Below are 17,985 nucleotides of genomic sequence, written 5' to 3'. Positions count from 1 at the left end.
GACTACTAGCCCAGGATGGTCTCACCCATCATAGACTGGATGGATCCTCCATCATTGATCATTAATTGAGAAAATGCCTTTAAGCTTAAACTCATGGAGGCATTTCCTCAGCTGAGGGTCCTTCCTCTCTGATGACTCTAGCTTGTGTCAAGTTGACACACAAAATCAGCCAGTACAACAGATTTTTCCATGTCTTCTAAAATCATTCACTACCATATTAAGCAAAGCATCTCAGACTTGAAATCTCATTTGTCACTGAAACAGAAGCTGCCTCTACCTGAGTTTTGATGAGTTTGCATGAGGATTTCTGTTGAAGTAGGGGTACTCTATACACCATGAGACAGCCTAGTATTGTATAGTTTTACTTACTGGAAATGTACTTTTTATTTTGACCTCAAGTTTTTCCTTGGTCTTTTTTTTTTTTTTTTTTTTTTTTTGTAACTAATGGCTTTTAAAATATATGAAGAGACATCAAGCTTCCCTTTAGGTTTCTGTTTTCCAAGCTGGCCACTCTTCATGATCACCAAGCCCCTAAAATTCCTACTGGTGGAGCTGGAGAGATGATTCAGGGGTTAAGAGCACTAGCTGCTCTTGCAAAGGAGCCAGGTTCAGTTCTTGGCACCCATATGGCGGCTCACAATCATCTGTAATTTCAGCTCCAAAGGATCTAACATCTTCTGGCCTCCATGGACATTGCATGCACTACATGGTGCACAGACATAAATGTAGGCAAAACACTCATACACATGGATTTAAAAAAGAAATTTGTACTGATATTTAGGGAGATAGTGTTTAGTTTTATGTTCTTCACTATCAGCTTCAAGCTTTGATGTTGTATCTAACAGAAACAAAACCACATGTTTACATTAAAACTTATACATAAAGTCATCACACTATTATTCATTAATAACTGAAAAGGTAGGAACAATTGAAAGGTCTATCATCAGATTAATGAGTAAAATGTTACAGCTTATCCATGTAAAGGACATGGATGAATTTGAACACAGCACACTAAAGGATATTACAAAGCCTCATTTTTACAATGTTCAATTTATATAAAATGTCTAGATTGGCAATTCTACAGAGACAGAAAGCAAACTCATGGTTGTGTAGAGCTGAAGGGTAAGGAATGGAATGTGACTGTTACAGAGTATAGTTTTATGCAAGGTGATGAAAATGTTTTAAATTGACTGTAATGATGTTGCAGAACTGTGACTATGTGAACAGATTACAAAACAGTAATCTTAAAATGGGTGTATGAGAATTTTATATTAATAAAGCTAGTATAATAAAAAACAAAACATGTCTTTAAAAACTTTCCTGATATATGAAAATATAAAGTCTAATATCACCTATAAAAATTCTTTTGCTCCAAATCACACCAAACAAAATTAATATGCTGAGAAACTAATTTGTTTTGATGACTGACCAATTATCATTCAAAATAAAGATACTACTATAAGATATTAACAGCCAGTAATTCCATTCTTGCATTCAACTTAGAAGAATACGTTATTTTAACCTCAAATTTCTGTCAAAAGACCTAAAAACAGCCAGTTTTCTGTACTCCAAGCTAATAATGTTTTATTAATACCAATTTTAAATTTCATCATATAATTTTATTATTCATAACCTGGGGCAGTTTTTACATCTCAGGCTAGAGGTTACAAAGGAGCATGTCTACCAAGTACAAGCTCAGCCTTAAACTAATCAGTGCCATTTATCTTTGTAATGTTTCCACTCTTGGTTAAGAAAATGTATCCTTACATATTTATTACATATTTTTATTATTAACTGTAGAATATATCAACTATTCTTTTACAAAAAGAGTAATGTTAAACGCAATGATATTTGGTGTCCTACACAATTCAAAATCAAGGCATACTCTGATATAAAATAATTGACTAACTTTTTTTTCTGAATGATATAATATTGCCTCAAGACAAAGGACTATATTAGATCTTTCATATACTCTTCACAAAGCCAGACATAAATTTTAATAATTACTGGCATAAGTAATTAGCATAAATCATAATTGCTTTCAGATAATACTAAAATTTGAAATCTAATAATAACAATGGCATTAAAATATTGTGTTAAGTAAGTATAAAAATTAACTTTCACAGTAGGCAAACTGGTTAAAACCAATAGCTCAATTGAATGCTATATGTAAATTGTTGAATGTGGGTTTAGTCCAAGATTGCCTCCAGTTATGATATTCTGGAATTCAGTCGTTTGTGTCATTCTCTTCCTTTGATTATGGGATGGACCATGTTTTCTGTTTCAATGGATACAATGGAAGTGATGATGTGTTGCTTTGGGTATGAGGTTATAGATGTGGCTTCCATATTCGATGATGTCTTGATCTCTTGTTTTCTTGCTGAGAGGCAGAAAATTTCCACATTATAAACTGCTTTGCAGAGGCCTATGCAACAAGAAACTAAGGGGCATCATTGGCTAACACCAAAGGACTTCTGGATCTCCTGTAAATAGGGTGTAAATGGAGCTTGCCTTTAACTGTAGTTTTCACATAGACAGCAGCTCCAGCTGTCAGCCTGACTAAGCCTCTTGAGAGAACCAGCACTGAAACAATTTTAAAGCAGAGGATCTAAGTTAAACAAGCAAAGAACATGAAAAAAATAAAAACACAGAAAATGAACATGCAGGACATGTGTGACACTACTAAAAGATCCAATCTTCTAATTACAGGCACAGGTGAGGGAGAAGAATCTCAGGAGAGGAAACCATCCCCCAAACTAGAAAGTTATAACTATATACATACAGTCAGCACACAGAAGCCCCAACTAGACCAGGCCAGAGAATACACTCCACCCAGCATAGCAGAGTTTAAACACTAATCATATAGAACAAAGAAAGCATGCTGAAGGCACAAGCCACACGTTAAGGAAAACCCTTAGCACAACAGCAGATGCCTTAGTGGACTCTCTGAAAGCCAGAAAAGCCTGCAGCAATGTGCTCCAGGTTCTAACAGACCACACCTGCCAACCTTGACCATTGTACCCAAGAAAACTATCTGCCAGACTTGAAGGAGAATGAAAAACGTTTGATGATACACAAACATCCAAAAAAATTCATATCCAACAAACCAAAAAACACTGAACGGACACTGGAAGAAATCCTTCAAGCTGAAGAAAAGCAGCACAGATACGAGACTCTAGAAAGAAAGCAAACAAAGCTATAATTGAATGAAATACAAAACACAACTAAGAACACAAACCAGGAAGCACACACACACACACACACACACACACACACACACACACACACAACTGGAATCTACACATACATTTCAATAATAACTTTAAATGTTGGTGTCCTCAACTGTCCGGTCAAAAGACATAAGCTATCTGAATAGATTAAAAAACAAAATCCATCTATCTGTTGTTTACAAGGAAATTTAAAAACCTATACTCCATCAACATAGATGTGAAAATCCTCAATAAAACACTAGCAAGCATGTGGTACATATACACAATGGAATACTACTCAGCAGAGAAAAACAATGACATCATGAGGTTTGCAGACAAATGGATGGATCTAGAAAAAAATCATACTGAGTGAGGTAACCCAGACTCAGAAAGACAAACATGGTATGTACTCACTCAGAGGAGGACACTAGATGTGGAACAAGGATGACTGGACTGCTACTCACATCACCAGGGAGGCTACCTGGAAAACAGGACCCCAAGAAAGACACGGAGATCACCCAATGATGGAGAAATGGAAGAGATCTACATGAACAGCCTGGACATAAGTGGGGGTATGAAGGGCGAGGGTCAAGGGAAAGAGAGCTTGGGGGAGCGGGAGATCCCTGCTGGATCAACAACAGAGAGGGAGAACAAGGAATAGGAGACCATGGTAAATGAAGACCACATGAGAATAGGAAGAAGCAAAGTGCTAGAGAGGCCCACAGAAATCCACAAAGATACCCCCACAATAGACTGCTGGCAATGGTCGAGATATAATCTGAACTGACCTACTCTGGTGATGGGATGGCCAAACATCCTAATTGTCATGCTAGAAACTCCATCCAACTACTGAGGGATCTGAATGCAGAGATCCATGGCTAGGACCTGGGTGGATCTCTGGGAGTCCAATTAGCGAGAATGAGGAGGGTTTATATGAGCGAGAATTGTTGAGACCAAGGTTGGATAAAGCACAGGGACAAATAGCCAAACAAATGGAAACACATGAACTATGAACCAATGGCTGAGGGGTCACCAACTGGATCAGGCCCTCTGAATGGGTGAGACGGTTGATTGGCTTGATCTGTTTGGGAGGCATCCAGGCAGTAGGACCGGGACCTGTGCTCATTGCACGAGTTGGCTGTTTGAAACCTGGGGCCTATGCAGGATCGCTTGGCTCGGCCTGGGAGGAGGGGACTGGACCTACATGGACTGAGTCTACCAGGTTGATCTCAGTCCGCGGGGGAGGCTTTGCCCTGGAGGAGGTGGGAATGGGGGGTGGGCTGGGGGGAAGGTGAGGGGGGCGGGAGGGGGGAGAACAAGGGAATCCGTGGCTGATATGTAGAACTGAATTGTATTGCAAAATAAAAATAAAAATTTAAAAAAAAAAACACTAGCAAACTGAACATAGGCATATATCAATAAGATCGCTCACCACAATCAAGTTGACTTTCTCCCAAAATGCAGGGATGGTTCAACAGTCGGTAAATACAATAAAAATACATAAATAATATAAATGGACTTAAAGATAAAAAATTAAAAGATTATCTCAATAGATTCATAAAATGCATTTGACAAAATCCAACATCTTTATGTAATAAAAGTCCTAGAGAGAGCTGGACTTGAAGTAACATACCCCAGCATAAGAAAGGCTGTATATGACAAACCCATAGCCAGAATTACCATAAATGGAGAGACTTCCAAAGTAATCCCATTGAAATCAGGGCAGAGACACAACTATCCACTGTCCCTACTCCTTTTCAATACAGTGCTGGTAACACTAGCTGAAGCAATACTGCAAGAGAGGGAAATTAAAAGAAAACAAATAGAAAAAGAAGTCAAATTGTCCCATTTGCAGATGACATGTTATTCTACATAGGAAATCCCAAAGTATTTCCACCAGAAAACTTCTAGAAACAACAATTTCATCAAAGTAGCAGGATAAAAAAAAATTAACTTACAAAGATCAGTAGCCTACCTATAAACCAACAATAAACACACTGAGAAACAGATCATGGAAACACTCCCATTTACAATTGTAAGCAAAATATTGTGAAATAAGCCTAAGGAGATGAAGGACTACCATAATGAGAACTTGAAATCTCTAAAGAAAGAGATTGCGAAAGACACAAGACAATGGAAAGACACCCTAAGTTCATGGATTTGTAAAATTAATGTTGTGAAAATGACCATTATACCAAAAGCAATTTAAATATTAAATGCAATCCCAATCAAAAATATCTAAAATATTCATCACAGAAATAGAAAAAAAACCTACAATTCATATGGAACCAGAAAAGACTCTGTATAGCTAAAGCAATACTGAGATAAACAAACAAACAAACAAATAAAATACTAATTTTAGAGTTATTGCCATTCCAGATTTCAAGATATAGTATAGAACTATAGTAATAGAAACAATATGGCACAAAAACAGACATGTAGACCAATGAAATAAAATGGAGACCCAAACATGAGTACTTGTACCTACAGCCACCTGACATTTGACACAGAAGCAAAAACAACAAATACACTGTAGAAAAGACAGCACCTTTAATAAATGGTGCTGGGGAAAATGGATGTCCACAGGGAGAAGAATAAACTAGACCCTTATTTGTCACCCTGTACAAAATTAGATCCAAATGGATCAAAACCCTCAATTTGCAAGCTGAAGCACTAAAGCTATTAGAAGAAAACATGGGCAATGGGAACGATTTCGTGAACATGACTCTTTTCCAGGACTTAAGACAAGCAATCAAGCTTCTGGAGACGTAAGAAAACAACCATGTAAAGAAGAAACCTACAGAATGGAACAAAATTTTTGTTAGCTATACATCTGACAAAGGATTAATATCCCAAATATACAAAGAACTCAAATAACAGTCAAAGAAACAAATCGACAAAATTAAACAGAGAATTTTCAATAGAGAATTAAAAAGGACTAAGAAATATCTCAAAAAGTGTTCATCAGTGTTAGCAATTAGGGAAATGTAAATCAAAACAACTTTGAGATTTCATCTCACCCCAGTCAGAACTGCTAAGAAAACAATGGATAACAATGCTGGCAAAGTTATGGGGAAAGGGGAGCCCTCACTTACTGGTGGTGGATTGCAGACTGTTGCAGCCACTGTGGAAATCAGTGCAGAGAACTCTCAAAAAACCCACAGTCAATCTTGTATATATACTATACTATCATATGTACTACTACACTACTCTTTGACCTATACCCAAAGGACTGAACATCCTCCTACACAGAGATTTGCTTAGCAATGTTCACTATTGCCCTATTTGCAATAGCCGGGAAATGGAAACAATTTAAATGTCCCTCAAGTGATGAATGGATAATGACAATGTGACACATATACACAATGGGATACTATTCAGCAGAAATAAAAAGAAAGAAATCATGAAATTTGCAGACAAACGGACCTAGGACAGATTAAGTGAGGTAACTCAAACCCAGAAAGACAACTGCCTCCGTTTTCTCATGTGTTCTCACAGAAAATTTGGTTCTATTCTCCAAATTTTCAAATGTGAGTATATAACACAGAATAACCTTAGAACTGAGGGAGTGTGATGGGACCATGTGGAGGAGGGCACTTAAGAGGGGAATAGAAGGGTACACGTGGTGTGAAGAAGGAAACAGAAAACACAGGGAGGGGAAATCAAAAAGGAAAGAAGAAAGAGAAGGCAGGACGAAAATAACATTTAACAATGCCTCAAGGAATCACATTAGTTTATATTTACAAAATTACACACAATACATATAAGTGATAAAGTTATGCAACTTGGACTGACAATAATAATGCTCCCCATAAGAACCAAAGACTAATAAAAACCAAAGTATCAAGCATGAGAAACCTCTTTTTGAGTAGTTGATCAGGCTATTGCTGTTGCCCTTGGTTGTCTCTTCTAGGTTGAAGACACCTTCTAATGCTAGACACCACATACTTAGGACACAGGACCTGGAGTATTTGCGCTGGATCTAACCAGAAAGCCTCCTTCCTAAGGTCTAGAAAATGGTACCAGAAAATACTGTGCAAGCTGCTAAGGGAAGAAAGAAATTATTAGTCCTATCCAGCTGCGACACCCATGAACCACAATAATGAACAGCTTAGCAAGATTTCTGCAGAGGTGAAACAAGTGGCCCTCACATGTCTGTTGTTACCAACTTCTGTCTAATTGGACTTAAGGCTCATGAAACAGGAGGGAAATCATGCCTGGTCCTGGAAACCTGGCCAGCTTCCTGGAGCTCGTAAGGTCATGGATTTTAGGAGAGAATTAATGACCACCAGTTTAGGGGACCAGTATAATTTCACTTACATTCTAAATCTTGATCTTATACCCACAGTTAAGTGTGTCTTCCATCTTTCATCAAAGAAAGCCCCTATTCACAGCAAATGGAGACCATCATAGAAAATAAAAATTGGACACAATGATGAGCTCAATGGATCATGGGAAGCCCAGCCCTATTGGATACATCTGCATCACAATTCCTGCCTCTCTGGCTCAGGAAACATTGCAGAAAAGTGGGTGGAAAGATTGTAAGACCCAGAATACCAGGAAGTCTGCTGTGAAATATTACTTCCTAGAAATGGCTGCATAAAAAAGATTCGAACAATGGTAGAATCAATGGACATGCTAATATGGACAAGGTAGATTGTTATTCTAAACAAATAATCATAGGAAATAATGACTGTTAGGAGAAGGAGAATTAGCCTCTCCTAAAGATGACCCCCTTAAAGGTTGTCCAGTATAGAATGGTGCATGTTGAAACCATATACATACCACCAACAAAAAAAAACAGACTGAGCAGATGTACATATATATACATACATGTGTTCACATGTGTGCACCTGCACACGTGCGCACGCACACACACACACACACACACACACAAATAACAAAGAAAAATGCTATCAACTTGGTTGCATTGGAGGGCTTTGAGGGAGGGTAGATTCTGAATGGAGAAAAGGAAGAGTTGGAAGTGAAAATAAACATATTGAAAAATGTGTGAAGTTTATGCCTGTATAAATATTGGAAGTACAGTTTCACATAAAGAAAAGTCAGTAGACAATTTCCATTCTAAGACAGATAGCCCATGCACATACATACGCAGAGACAGTGAGAAGGGCAATTAGGTACCAATGAAGAATAAGTGAAATGAAACAGAAAACAGGGAAATCATATATTCAAAGTACTCAGAAAAGTAAGTGTTGAATTAGAAACAAGTATGCTAAAAGTAGCCTCCAGAGTTCAAATGAAATTATAATTTCATTTGAAAATTTAATGATATCATATTTTATCTTGTCTAATGATGTATAAAGATAATGTTTCAGGGAGAAAGGAATAATCCCAATAATGAGATAGGGTGTAAGAAGGGATCAAAGAACTGGCATTTTCATATAAAGTAGGAAAAACAATGCCTAATTTATCGCGTTATAAGAGACATGACTGAAATATTGAACTATAAGGGCATGAAAATTAAAACATTCTCCAGTCCCTTCCAATAATGTTTGCGTTATTTGAAAGAGGAGTATTGACTAACTTTAGAGTTTGTTAAGGATGAAATTTCAAAGTTAATCACATAAAGAATGAAAGTAGAAGGCTTATTTCCTAAGTCTACAGAGTGGAAAGACATGGAGTAAAAATGAAATCAATGCGAAAGACAAGAAAGGAGGAGAAATCACAGAAAGAAAGGAATATAAAAGAACAACAAATAAAAATCACTAAAAAAGATAGCAAGGAGGAAATTGCCGAAACATGCATTTGAGGATTGGCATAAAGTCATGTTTAGCTCACCACTACTTAACAGCACATCGTAAAAATCTTACTGTGAAGGACTGCATCAGCAAGTGATAGCTACCAATTTTCAGTGTTGGTAGTATAATATAAATGAATACAATCTTGTTGCTGATGGAGTTCAGACAACTGAGTTTATTATAAAAGTCCTTACTAGGGGTGTGGTGGGGCAGGCTTCTGATCCGAGCACTGGGAAGACTGATCTGGAAGCCGCTATGAGTTAGAGGCCAACCTCAGCTGCATAGCAAGACCTTGTCTCAGAATCCAATAGATAATGAAATAAAGACATCTGCAAAGATGCAAACTTAAAACATAAATAAAAAGATCCTAATTAGTGTTGGGTGTGACAACACACGTTATTAATTAACCTGTTATTAATTAATTAACACAAGGAACTCAGGAGGCAGAAGTAGCTGAATCTCAGTGAGTCTGAGGACAGCATAGTCTACATAGTAAGATCCAGAACAGCTGGGTATATGTAGAGAGACCTTGTCTCAAACAAATAAACAAAAAATCCTATATATATGCTTTGTATAAGAGATATATTTAAAATACAGCAATACAGAAAAGTATAGAATAAAAGGTTATAAAATAATATGAGACAAATTGTTTTAAAAGGAATGTTGGATGGCTAATACAAAATCATATAGAACACAGAGCATCATTACAGAAAATAAATGCAGATGACTTGATTATTCATCAAAATTAAACACAACCTTTAATATTTTAAGGACTGACCAAAGAACTAAACATCTGCAGAGCAAACATCTGCAGAGCTAACAGTCTGCAACGCTCACCAATGTGGGGACAGATTTCCTCATGCCTCAATTAGTATAGAGGCAACATATTCAGTTTGCTTAGATTGTAAATGTGACGTAAAATTAGATATTTTAAATAAAAGGAAAACTAACAATCATAATAAATGCAGAAAAAGTAGTTGAAAAATATTCAAAGTATATGCAAGTCATCTGAAAAATGTTTATTAAATTCATGAAGTTTTTGCATCTAAAAACTAACAAATTTCAGAAATTACTGTTTGTTTTCATAAAATACCATGTTTTCCCTTTCAAACGAAGACCACTGTGATATGCCCACTCTCCCTAGACAGCATTCAGTGGAGGCTCTACTTAATGCCATGAGACACAGAAAGAATAAGGTTGGAAGAAGAAAAACTACTAGAATATTTTTAAATAGCATACAATTTATATATGAAGTTCCCAAATCAATAGACTAGCAAATTCATTATGATTTTAGCAGGGCATCTGATACAATATTAAAGCAAACCCAAACCTTTTTATATAAATTCTATTTATTATGCGTGTGTGTGTGTGTGTGTGTGTGTGTGTGTGTGTGTGTGTGTGTATGTGTGCACGTGGGTATGTGTGCTATGGCACATATGCAATAGGATAAGTATGTGGAGTTCCTTCTCTCCTCCCTTTATGTAGCTTCCAGAGATGGAACTCAGGCTGCCCGATGAACAGCAAGCATTTTTACCCACTGAGCAATCTCACCAGCTCCACAGATAACATCTCTATACACCAATTATAGTTAAAAACGGAAATTCCAGAAGTTATCTTTATGGGCTGGCAAGACTGTTCAGCACATAAAGGCAACTGCCACACAAGCTGAATGACCCAAGTTCAACACCCAGAACCATTAAGATTGCAGAGAGAAAACTGACTCCACAAGGATGTCCTCTGACTGCCCCACATATCACCATCATGGCATGTGTGCATTCCCCCATACTCTCCCCTCTCCCTCATCTCTGTCTGTCTCTCAATAAACGAAATGTTATAATGATGTAAAAGAAGTTCTCATTTACAAAGAAGCAAGAAAAATGTTCCTTTTTAGCAGATGATGTTTTACCAGTTTACTCAAATATTAAAAAATTAAATGAAGGCTAAATAAGAGGTTCATTTAATCACAAACTCTATGTAGTACAGATTATATGAATGTATATATATGTAATCTAATATATTATTAACATTTCGATCAGTCAAATTTCTTATAAAAGTTTTTGAAGAACCTGATAACCAGACACCCTACTGTTTCTACCCAAGAAAAAAGAACTAAGAAAAACCAAGACACAAACAAGAATGCTTTCTGTAGCTCTATCTTTACAATAGTAGAAAAAATTATATCTATCACAAAGGGTCTATTGAAAAGTTATGAATTATAACATAATACCAAACAGCCATTACATATTAGAAGGACATTCCTTAAGTATGGAATGATACTCAAAGCACAAAAATAAGATGAGGATTAATCTCAATGATGTAATATCACTTGAGTTTAATATCCTTTGATTTAGGAAAACATGTTAAGGGCCTTTTAGCTAAGGAAAATCAGGACAATAATACATGGAGACGCTACTGCAAGAATAAAGTATTTATGTGAAGAGCCCAAGTGGAACTTGAGCGTTAGCTAAGCTGGAATGTTGGGGATGAAAGAGGAACCTGGAAATAGAGGAAATGTGGGACAAAGAACAAAGCAAGGATAATAAGAAAGGGTGTGTGGGGGGGGAGCAAGAAAGAGAAACCGTGAGAAGCAGTAGTAACCAGTGTGGTGTTACAGAACAAAGAGCTATGGGGAAATACGTTAATTATTGTCTGTATTATGTTAATAGTGTAGACATGAATCTGTCATCATCATTTTACCCCACCAATCCATTACTGTAATAGAGACCCTAAGGATTAGAATTTCCTCAGGAATTTCATCTGAGAATGAGATTGGGCCACCCTCAGACGTCTGGGCTCCTGAGCAATTCACATCCCAGGAAGAGAGTTAACTTCCAGTTAGGGTAATCTGCCTCACAACTAAAGCTACATGAGTATATGCCCTGGTCTTTGTTTCATTCTTTTTTAGTATACATAAATTTTAACACTGAACTAGGTGTGATAAGGAGAAATTGAGGATTTCTCTATCACCAGTACTTAACCAAAAAGTATAAATAAATGAATCCAAATGTCACAATGGTTTCCTCTCTGCAGTTTCCTAGGAAATGAAGTCACTCCTCTCTTGGAGGAAGGAGGAAGAACAAGCAGTGAACAAGGTGAAAGGTAGCAGAGAAAGGCACATGGTGCAGAGAGGAATCAATTAGTCAAGGGACACCATCAGACTGAGGCAGTTAGGAAGGCTCCTTCAGAACAAGGAGGCACTGAGGAGGACCACAAGAAGACAGAGCCATCTCAGAAAGTCAGATTTTGAGCACATTGTGCTATAAAAATCTGCAATAATTCTAAGAATTTAGTATATTTCTTGGGCACAGAAAATTCGAATGCTCTCTGCTTTTGTTTTTACATATATTTGTGATATCTTCCTATAAGGTATGTGTACATTAAGGCTAACAAGGATTTCTCATTTAAATCATTCTATGCCAACATCTCAGCTACTACTAGCCCTGTAAGTTGTCAACAAATGTTTATTGAATGGAATTGGTAATGATTAAGATTAAAAACAAAACAAAAACGATATTCTCAAAAGTGTCTCTAGCTGACAAACTTGAAAATACACTGCAGTTTCCTTACCCACCTGTGTTAGGAACTTAGCCAGCTCAGCTCAAATTACCTCCAGACTATGTTAGTCTCCAAGGTTACAGAGGTCCTGCAGGCAGCTATGAGAATCCCTTTCCTCTTGTTGATTTCACAACACAAAACCAAAGGGAGGATGGCATCAGCAGCTTCTCAGGAAAGCCTAACTGCCCTACGTAAGGAGAGTCCCGATTATGTGTTTAAAACATGACAAACTGGACATGGAAAGATGGCCCAGGGGTTAAGAGTGCTTGGAACTCTTGAAGAACTGAGTTCAATTCCCAGCACCCATATTAGCAGCTCACAACTGTCTGTCACTCTAGCTCAAGAGACCTGACACTTCTGGCCTCTGTAGGTACCTAGACTCTGTGTGTATACACACATACACACACACACACACACACACACACACACACACACACACACACACACAGAGATGGAGGGAGGGAAGGAAGGAAGGAGAGGGGGAGAGAGAGAAAAATACAAAATAAAATAAATGCTTTAAAAAATGGCAACCCACAGAGTAGAAAGGAGTCTTACATGAAAAATTTATAAAATCTAAAGAAAACTTCAGATAAGCAAAAATAGTTTATATATTAAAGGAAACAGAAAAATCAGAAACATTAAACAAGATGAGCAAATACAACAGTTAAGATATCAAATGTAATTGTTTTGCTGTGCAATTAAAATACAACCTAGCACAGATGGAAAACCAAAATCCATTTACTTGCCTTTCAAGAGCATAAAAAGAAAATAATCTGCGTAAATTGAAAAACAATAAACTACCTAAAGCAATATTCATGGCAAATATATTTGACTGTAATATTTAGTAAATTTAAGAGAAACATTAGACATTGAAAAATAAATTCCAAAGGAGAAATTAAAAATGGCATCACACTATATAAAGCATGTAGAATATGGGTAGTGTTCATTTGGAAGCTCTGCTTCAGCCCCACCTTCCTCTCTAAACTCTGTCCCCTCTCAGAAAGCCCACCTGACTTCTGGGGGCGCCTTGAGAGGCACTCAGAGGCACTTGCTCATTAAACCTGGTCTTTCCGATTCGGCTTGATCTGGCTCATTGCGTCAGTGGAGAAACCAACTACCAGGAATCCAGAAATACTTATCAGGTAGTACTATAATTAGAAAGAAGCAGTGGCCAAACTACTTTAAATGTGCGTGTCCATGTATGTTGCACGCACACATGTCTTCAGATGTGTCTGTGTGTACACATGCCTATGGAGGTCAGTGAACATCCAGTTTCTTCCTTGATTGCTTGCTCTCCACCATATTTTCTGACCCACCACCTCTCAGTGAACCTGGGACTCACTGTTGGCTAGACCAGACAGCCAGGAAGTCCAGAGGTCTGCTTGCCTCCATCTCCTTCCCCAGGGCAGGGGTTACAGAGACTCATCATGGTGCCCAGCTTTTATTGGGCTCTGGGGGTCTGAACTCTGGTCTTGAAGCTTATATAGCATGTTTACTGACTGAGTTATCTCCCTAGGCCATAGTTACTTTAATTTAAAAAAAAAAATCTTAAAAGCAAGAACCCCAAATTTATAAAGAACTGAAAGGAAACTCATATTAATAGAAGAATTCAAATCCATTACCTGTGTGCAGTCCTTTCTTATCCCTTGATATTTAGCCTGCCCTGTTCTCTTTTCTGCATGTTATACTGTAACCACACGTACATTTGCTTACACACATACATATATCATCGCCTAGGCTCCCTCTGTAAGGGAGAATTGTAGTTTTTCTTCTTTCTGAGATTGTGTGGCCTCACTTAATATTATACATTTAAAGTCCATCTATTCTCTTGAAGATTTTGTAATGCAATGCTGTTTAAAACATACAAAAATTGGACCACTTACATTCCCAACAGGAATATTTCAAAAAAGCTAATATGAAAAATGGTACTGTCACCCACAGGTGAGAAGAGTGGAGACACTGATGTTGCCAGCAGCCTAGGGAGATCTGGGAGTCTTTTGGGGACCTCCACTTAGACAAGACTGGGTCTTCGGCAATACTACAGAAAATAATTTTAGGATTCCAGCATTGGAATCTGTTTAAAACATTTTAACCGACTGAAAAACACAAATTTGTATAAAGAGAGGCCTTCAGGAAGGAATACAAACCTTAGAGCAAGAATCTTAAAAACAATTGTTTGTGATCCTTGGTCCAAAACACTTAAGAGTAAAACAAAATAATAATTGTAGAAGAAACAAAATTTTCGAGTAAAAACTCTCTAGGTGCGAATAATCATTAATGATCATTTCCACCTCATTTACATGTCCTGTAGGCAAGGGGTAATCATGTCACTATGGTGGGGTGTATCACAGAGGGAGACTGTTTTTAAAGCACAGCAATATGAAACCACACAGCACTTGGGAAAGCTGACTGAACGTGCTGACTCCTGCACTTGTGTCTATCTACAGAAGATGTCCTGTTCCCTTGTCTGTTGTCAGATTCCTCCCTTAAATGTGTTCCATGATGTTTCCCTCCTTCACAAACAAATTCTCATTATTGTGCAAGTTTATCAAAACACATAGGAGGTTTATTGAATACTTCATCTGCAGAATCACTTTATAGATAAATCTAACTCATTATATGATATTTTTATAGAAAGTAAACACTTGTGTGGACCACATAGTACACACATAAATAATCTAATTTACAGACAATAATACATGATCATTTTGACATGCGGACAAATGTTTAAGATAAATAGAATCATGTAGCTATATCATGTCAACACAATATTACTAAGTCTCAAGATCTTTCCTAAGTGCAATAATAATCAGTCTATTGATAGTCCATGTAAACTTTCACTAGTACAAGAGTGGTTATATTACTCACCTAATTGCATCATTGGTCTCTGAAACAGCTTTCAAGTATTCCTTCAAATAATAATAATTAAAGCAATATTTCCGGATCCTAAAGGCACGCCATCGTCTCTGAATCTATTAGTGTAAATAAAGACATAAAATATGTCATTCAACATTTTTTTAAATATACTTCTTCAAATCAAGATGATTATGTCTAATAACTTCTGTCAAATAAAGGTTTGGACAATGTCCCAACTAGACATTGTATGCCATCAAGTAAAACCTCTAGTGCTAGGAATGGGTTACGTGTTGTCGTTGGCCAAGGTCACATGGACCACCACTCTTAAACATCACAGGCTATTGCCAAGGCTATTTGGTTGTTCTCTACAACCTGATGGCCAGGCCTTACTGCTGAAGACAATATTTATGTCATTGAACATGGAGAAGCCAAGCTGTTGTCCAACTAAAAGCTTTACCCCTACTGGCTAGCATTCATGATGCTGGAAGGTACTCTGCACACTATAGGAAAAAAGTAATCATCAGTATCACCTGGCTATAAACCTTGCAACTTACAACAGAGACACGCCTGCAAGATATACTAGTGTGATTGTGGCACAAATGTAATAGGAGTAACCAATCTTTTGATTGAATTAAGACCCACACCATGAGATGGAATCCATATCTGACATTGCTAAAGTGGCAAAGAACCTGAGACTGGATAGTTCATGAGCTTTAGGGAAAACTTACTACTTTTATTCTACTAAAGGAACCTAATATAAAATAACTTCTAAGACACACTGTCAGACCTATAGATCAGTGCTTCACTAAACTCTCATGAGACAATCTTCTTGCAGTAGATGGAAATTAACGCAGAGACCCACAACTGGATAATGTGTAGAGAGTGACAGACTTTGGAACACTCAGCCTTAAATGGGTCGTCTTTATCAAATCTCTCTCCCAGGGCTCAGAAATCTATGTGGAAGTGGAGGTTAAAAGATTTGAAAAGTCAGAGGTGGTAGATGTCTTAATGGAAACAGCAGCTTCTAGACACAGGAAGACTGATACACAAATGAACACACAGAGACTGTGACAGCATGCACAAGACCTGAACAGGGTCAACACAGACAAAATCCTAGCACTGAGAATGGGTCGTGAACACAAAGTCCCATCCCTAACTATCTGCAACTGATAACTGCTTGGAGGGGGAAACTTAGCTCCTCTAATAGAGTGTCACTGGGTCTATTAACCATACTCCAGGGCAGGCCCCATGCCCAGCAGTAGTTGGCCAATATGCAATGGATTCCAGGGGTGTTTGTGTGCTTTCTGTGTTTCTGCTGTTGTTTTATTGATTTTCTTTTTAAAAAAAATTTGTATATTTTGATTTTCTTTTTCTTCTTTTTTTTGAGGTGAGGATGATTCGGGGAAAGGAAAGCATACGATCAAAATATATTGTATACATTAAAAAAATAAAAACACAAAGAGTGTCTTGGGGTTTTCTATGAATATAGCTAGTGCATTAGTTGTAAATGTAAGTAGTACCAATATATTTGTTACAAGATACTGCAAAGATAAAAGTTTACTATCTGCTATTGCAATTTGTATGTGTGGCTGTGTGTATGCATGTGCACTGGCATGTCTCATGTGTGTAGGTGCATGTGTGAACATATGTGAAGGCCAGAGGTTAAAGTCAGATATTTTTTGATCACCGTCCCCATTATTTACTTAGGCAGCTTCTCTAGCTGCAGCCAGATCTTGCTGGTTCGGCAAATCTAACTAGCCAGCTTTCCCCATAGCCTGTCTCTCCCTCTTAAGCACTGGGATTGTAGGTGCAGGCCACCATTGGCACCGCTCATATACAGCTACTTGGGATCCTAAGTCCCATCCATCCTCATGCCTATATGCCTACACTCTTTAGCCACTGAACCATCTTCCTGGCTAGGAAGTTGCTTCCTTAGTTATTTGGTCATGACAACAGAAAGAATGACTAATGCAACTACTAATTGCACTGTAGCCTGGATTAGGCCTAATTGAAGGAAGCTGGTAAATGAACCTGTCTTCAAATAAAATGTTATTTTTGTTCTTTTATTTATTTTTTAGGCATTATACTTACGTTATTTCTCCTTCTCTTTACTCCCCCTAAACGCTGCTCTCTTTGAAATTGCCTTTTCTTTAATTGTTGTCACAATATTATAAGGCCCTAGGTTCAAATTTCTAGTACCACCAAAGGGGAAAAAAACCTGACAGATAAGGCTGCATTTACTTTTCACTTTGAATAGCACCTTCCTAGTAGCCCAGGCTGGCCTGGGACTCACTATAGAAGCCAGGCTGTCTTCGAATTCAAACTCTCGCCTTAGTTTCCCAAGTGCTGGGCTGACAGGGACTGGGAACTATGCCTGGTACTGTACTGAGTCGTGATCATAACTTTCTAATGCTATTCTAATAATGCTAATAGCTGCTCGTTGTTGACTTCTCGGGTGTCAGGGGATATCCTAGTGTTTTACTTATGTTATTTATCTTCAGAACACTTCTGTGTGAAAAATATTATCTTTATCTCATTCATAGAAAATGACACAAAAACAGGTTATATAGTTTTTCTTTTAATTATTCAGCTATTAGTGATAGCTT

General features: G+C 37.5%; 1 protein-coding gene across 1 annotated transcript in view; it reads right to left on the bottom strand.

Annotated features, from left to right (window-relative positions):
* Positions 1 to 17,985, bottom strand: part of Spata17 (spermatogenesis associated 17) — a 177,007-nt gene that overhangs the window by 112,720 nt on the left and 46,302 nt on the right. The window contains 1 exon segment of the mRNA XM_059280989.1: positions 15,392 to 15,495. Within this exon segment, the coding sequence (XP_059136972.1) occupies positions 15,392 to 15,495 (104 nt within the window).

The sequence above is a fragment of the Peromyscus eremicus genome, chromosome 15, assembly GCF_949786415.1.
Source record: "Peromyscus eremicus chromosome 15, PerEre_H2_v1, whole genome shotgun sequence".
In the NCBI taxonomy this organism is placed as follows: domain Eukaryota; kingdom Metazoa; phylum Chordata; class Mammalia; order Rodentia; family Cricetidae; genus Peromyscus; species Peromyscus eremicus.
Note: the sequence above shows the minus strand (reverse complement) of the source record. Positions and strands in the feature narration are given on the sequence as shown.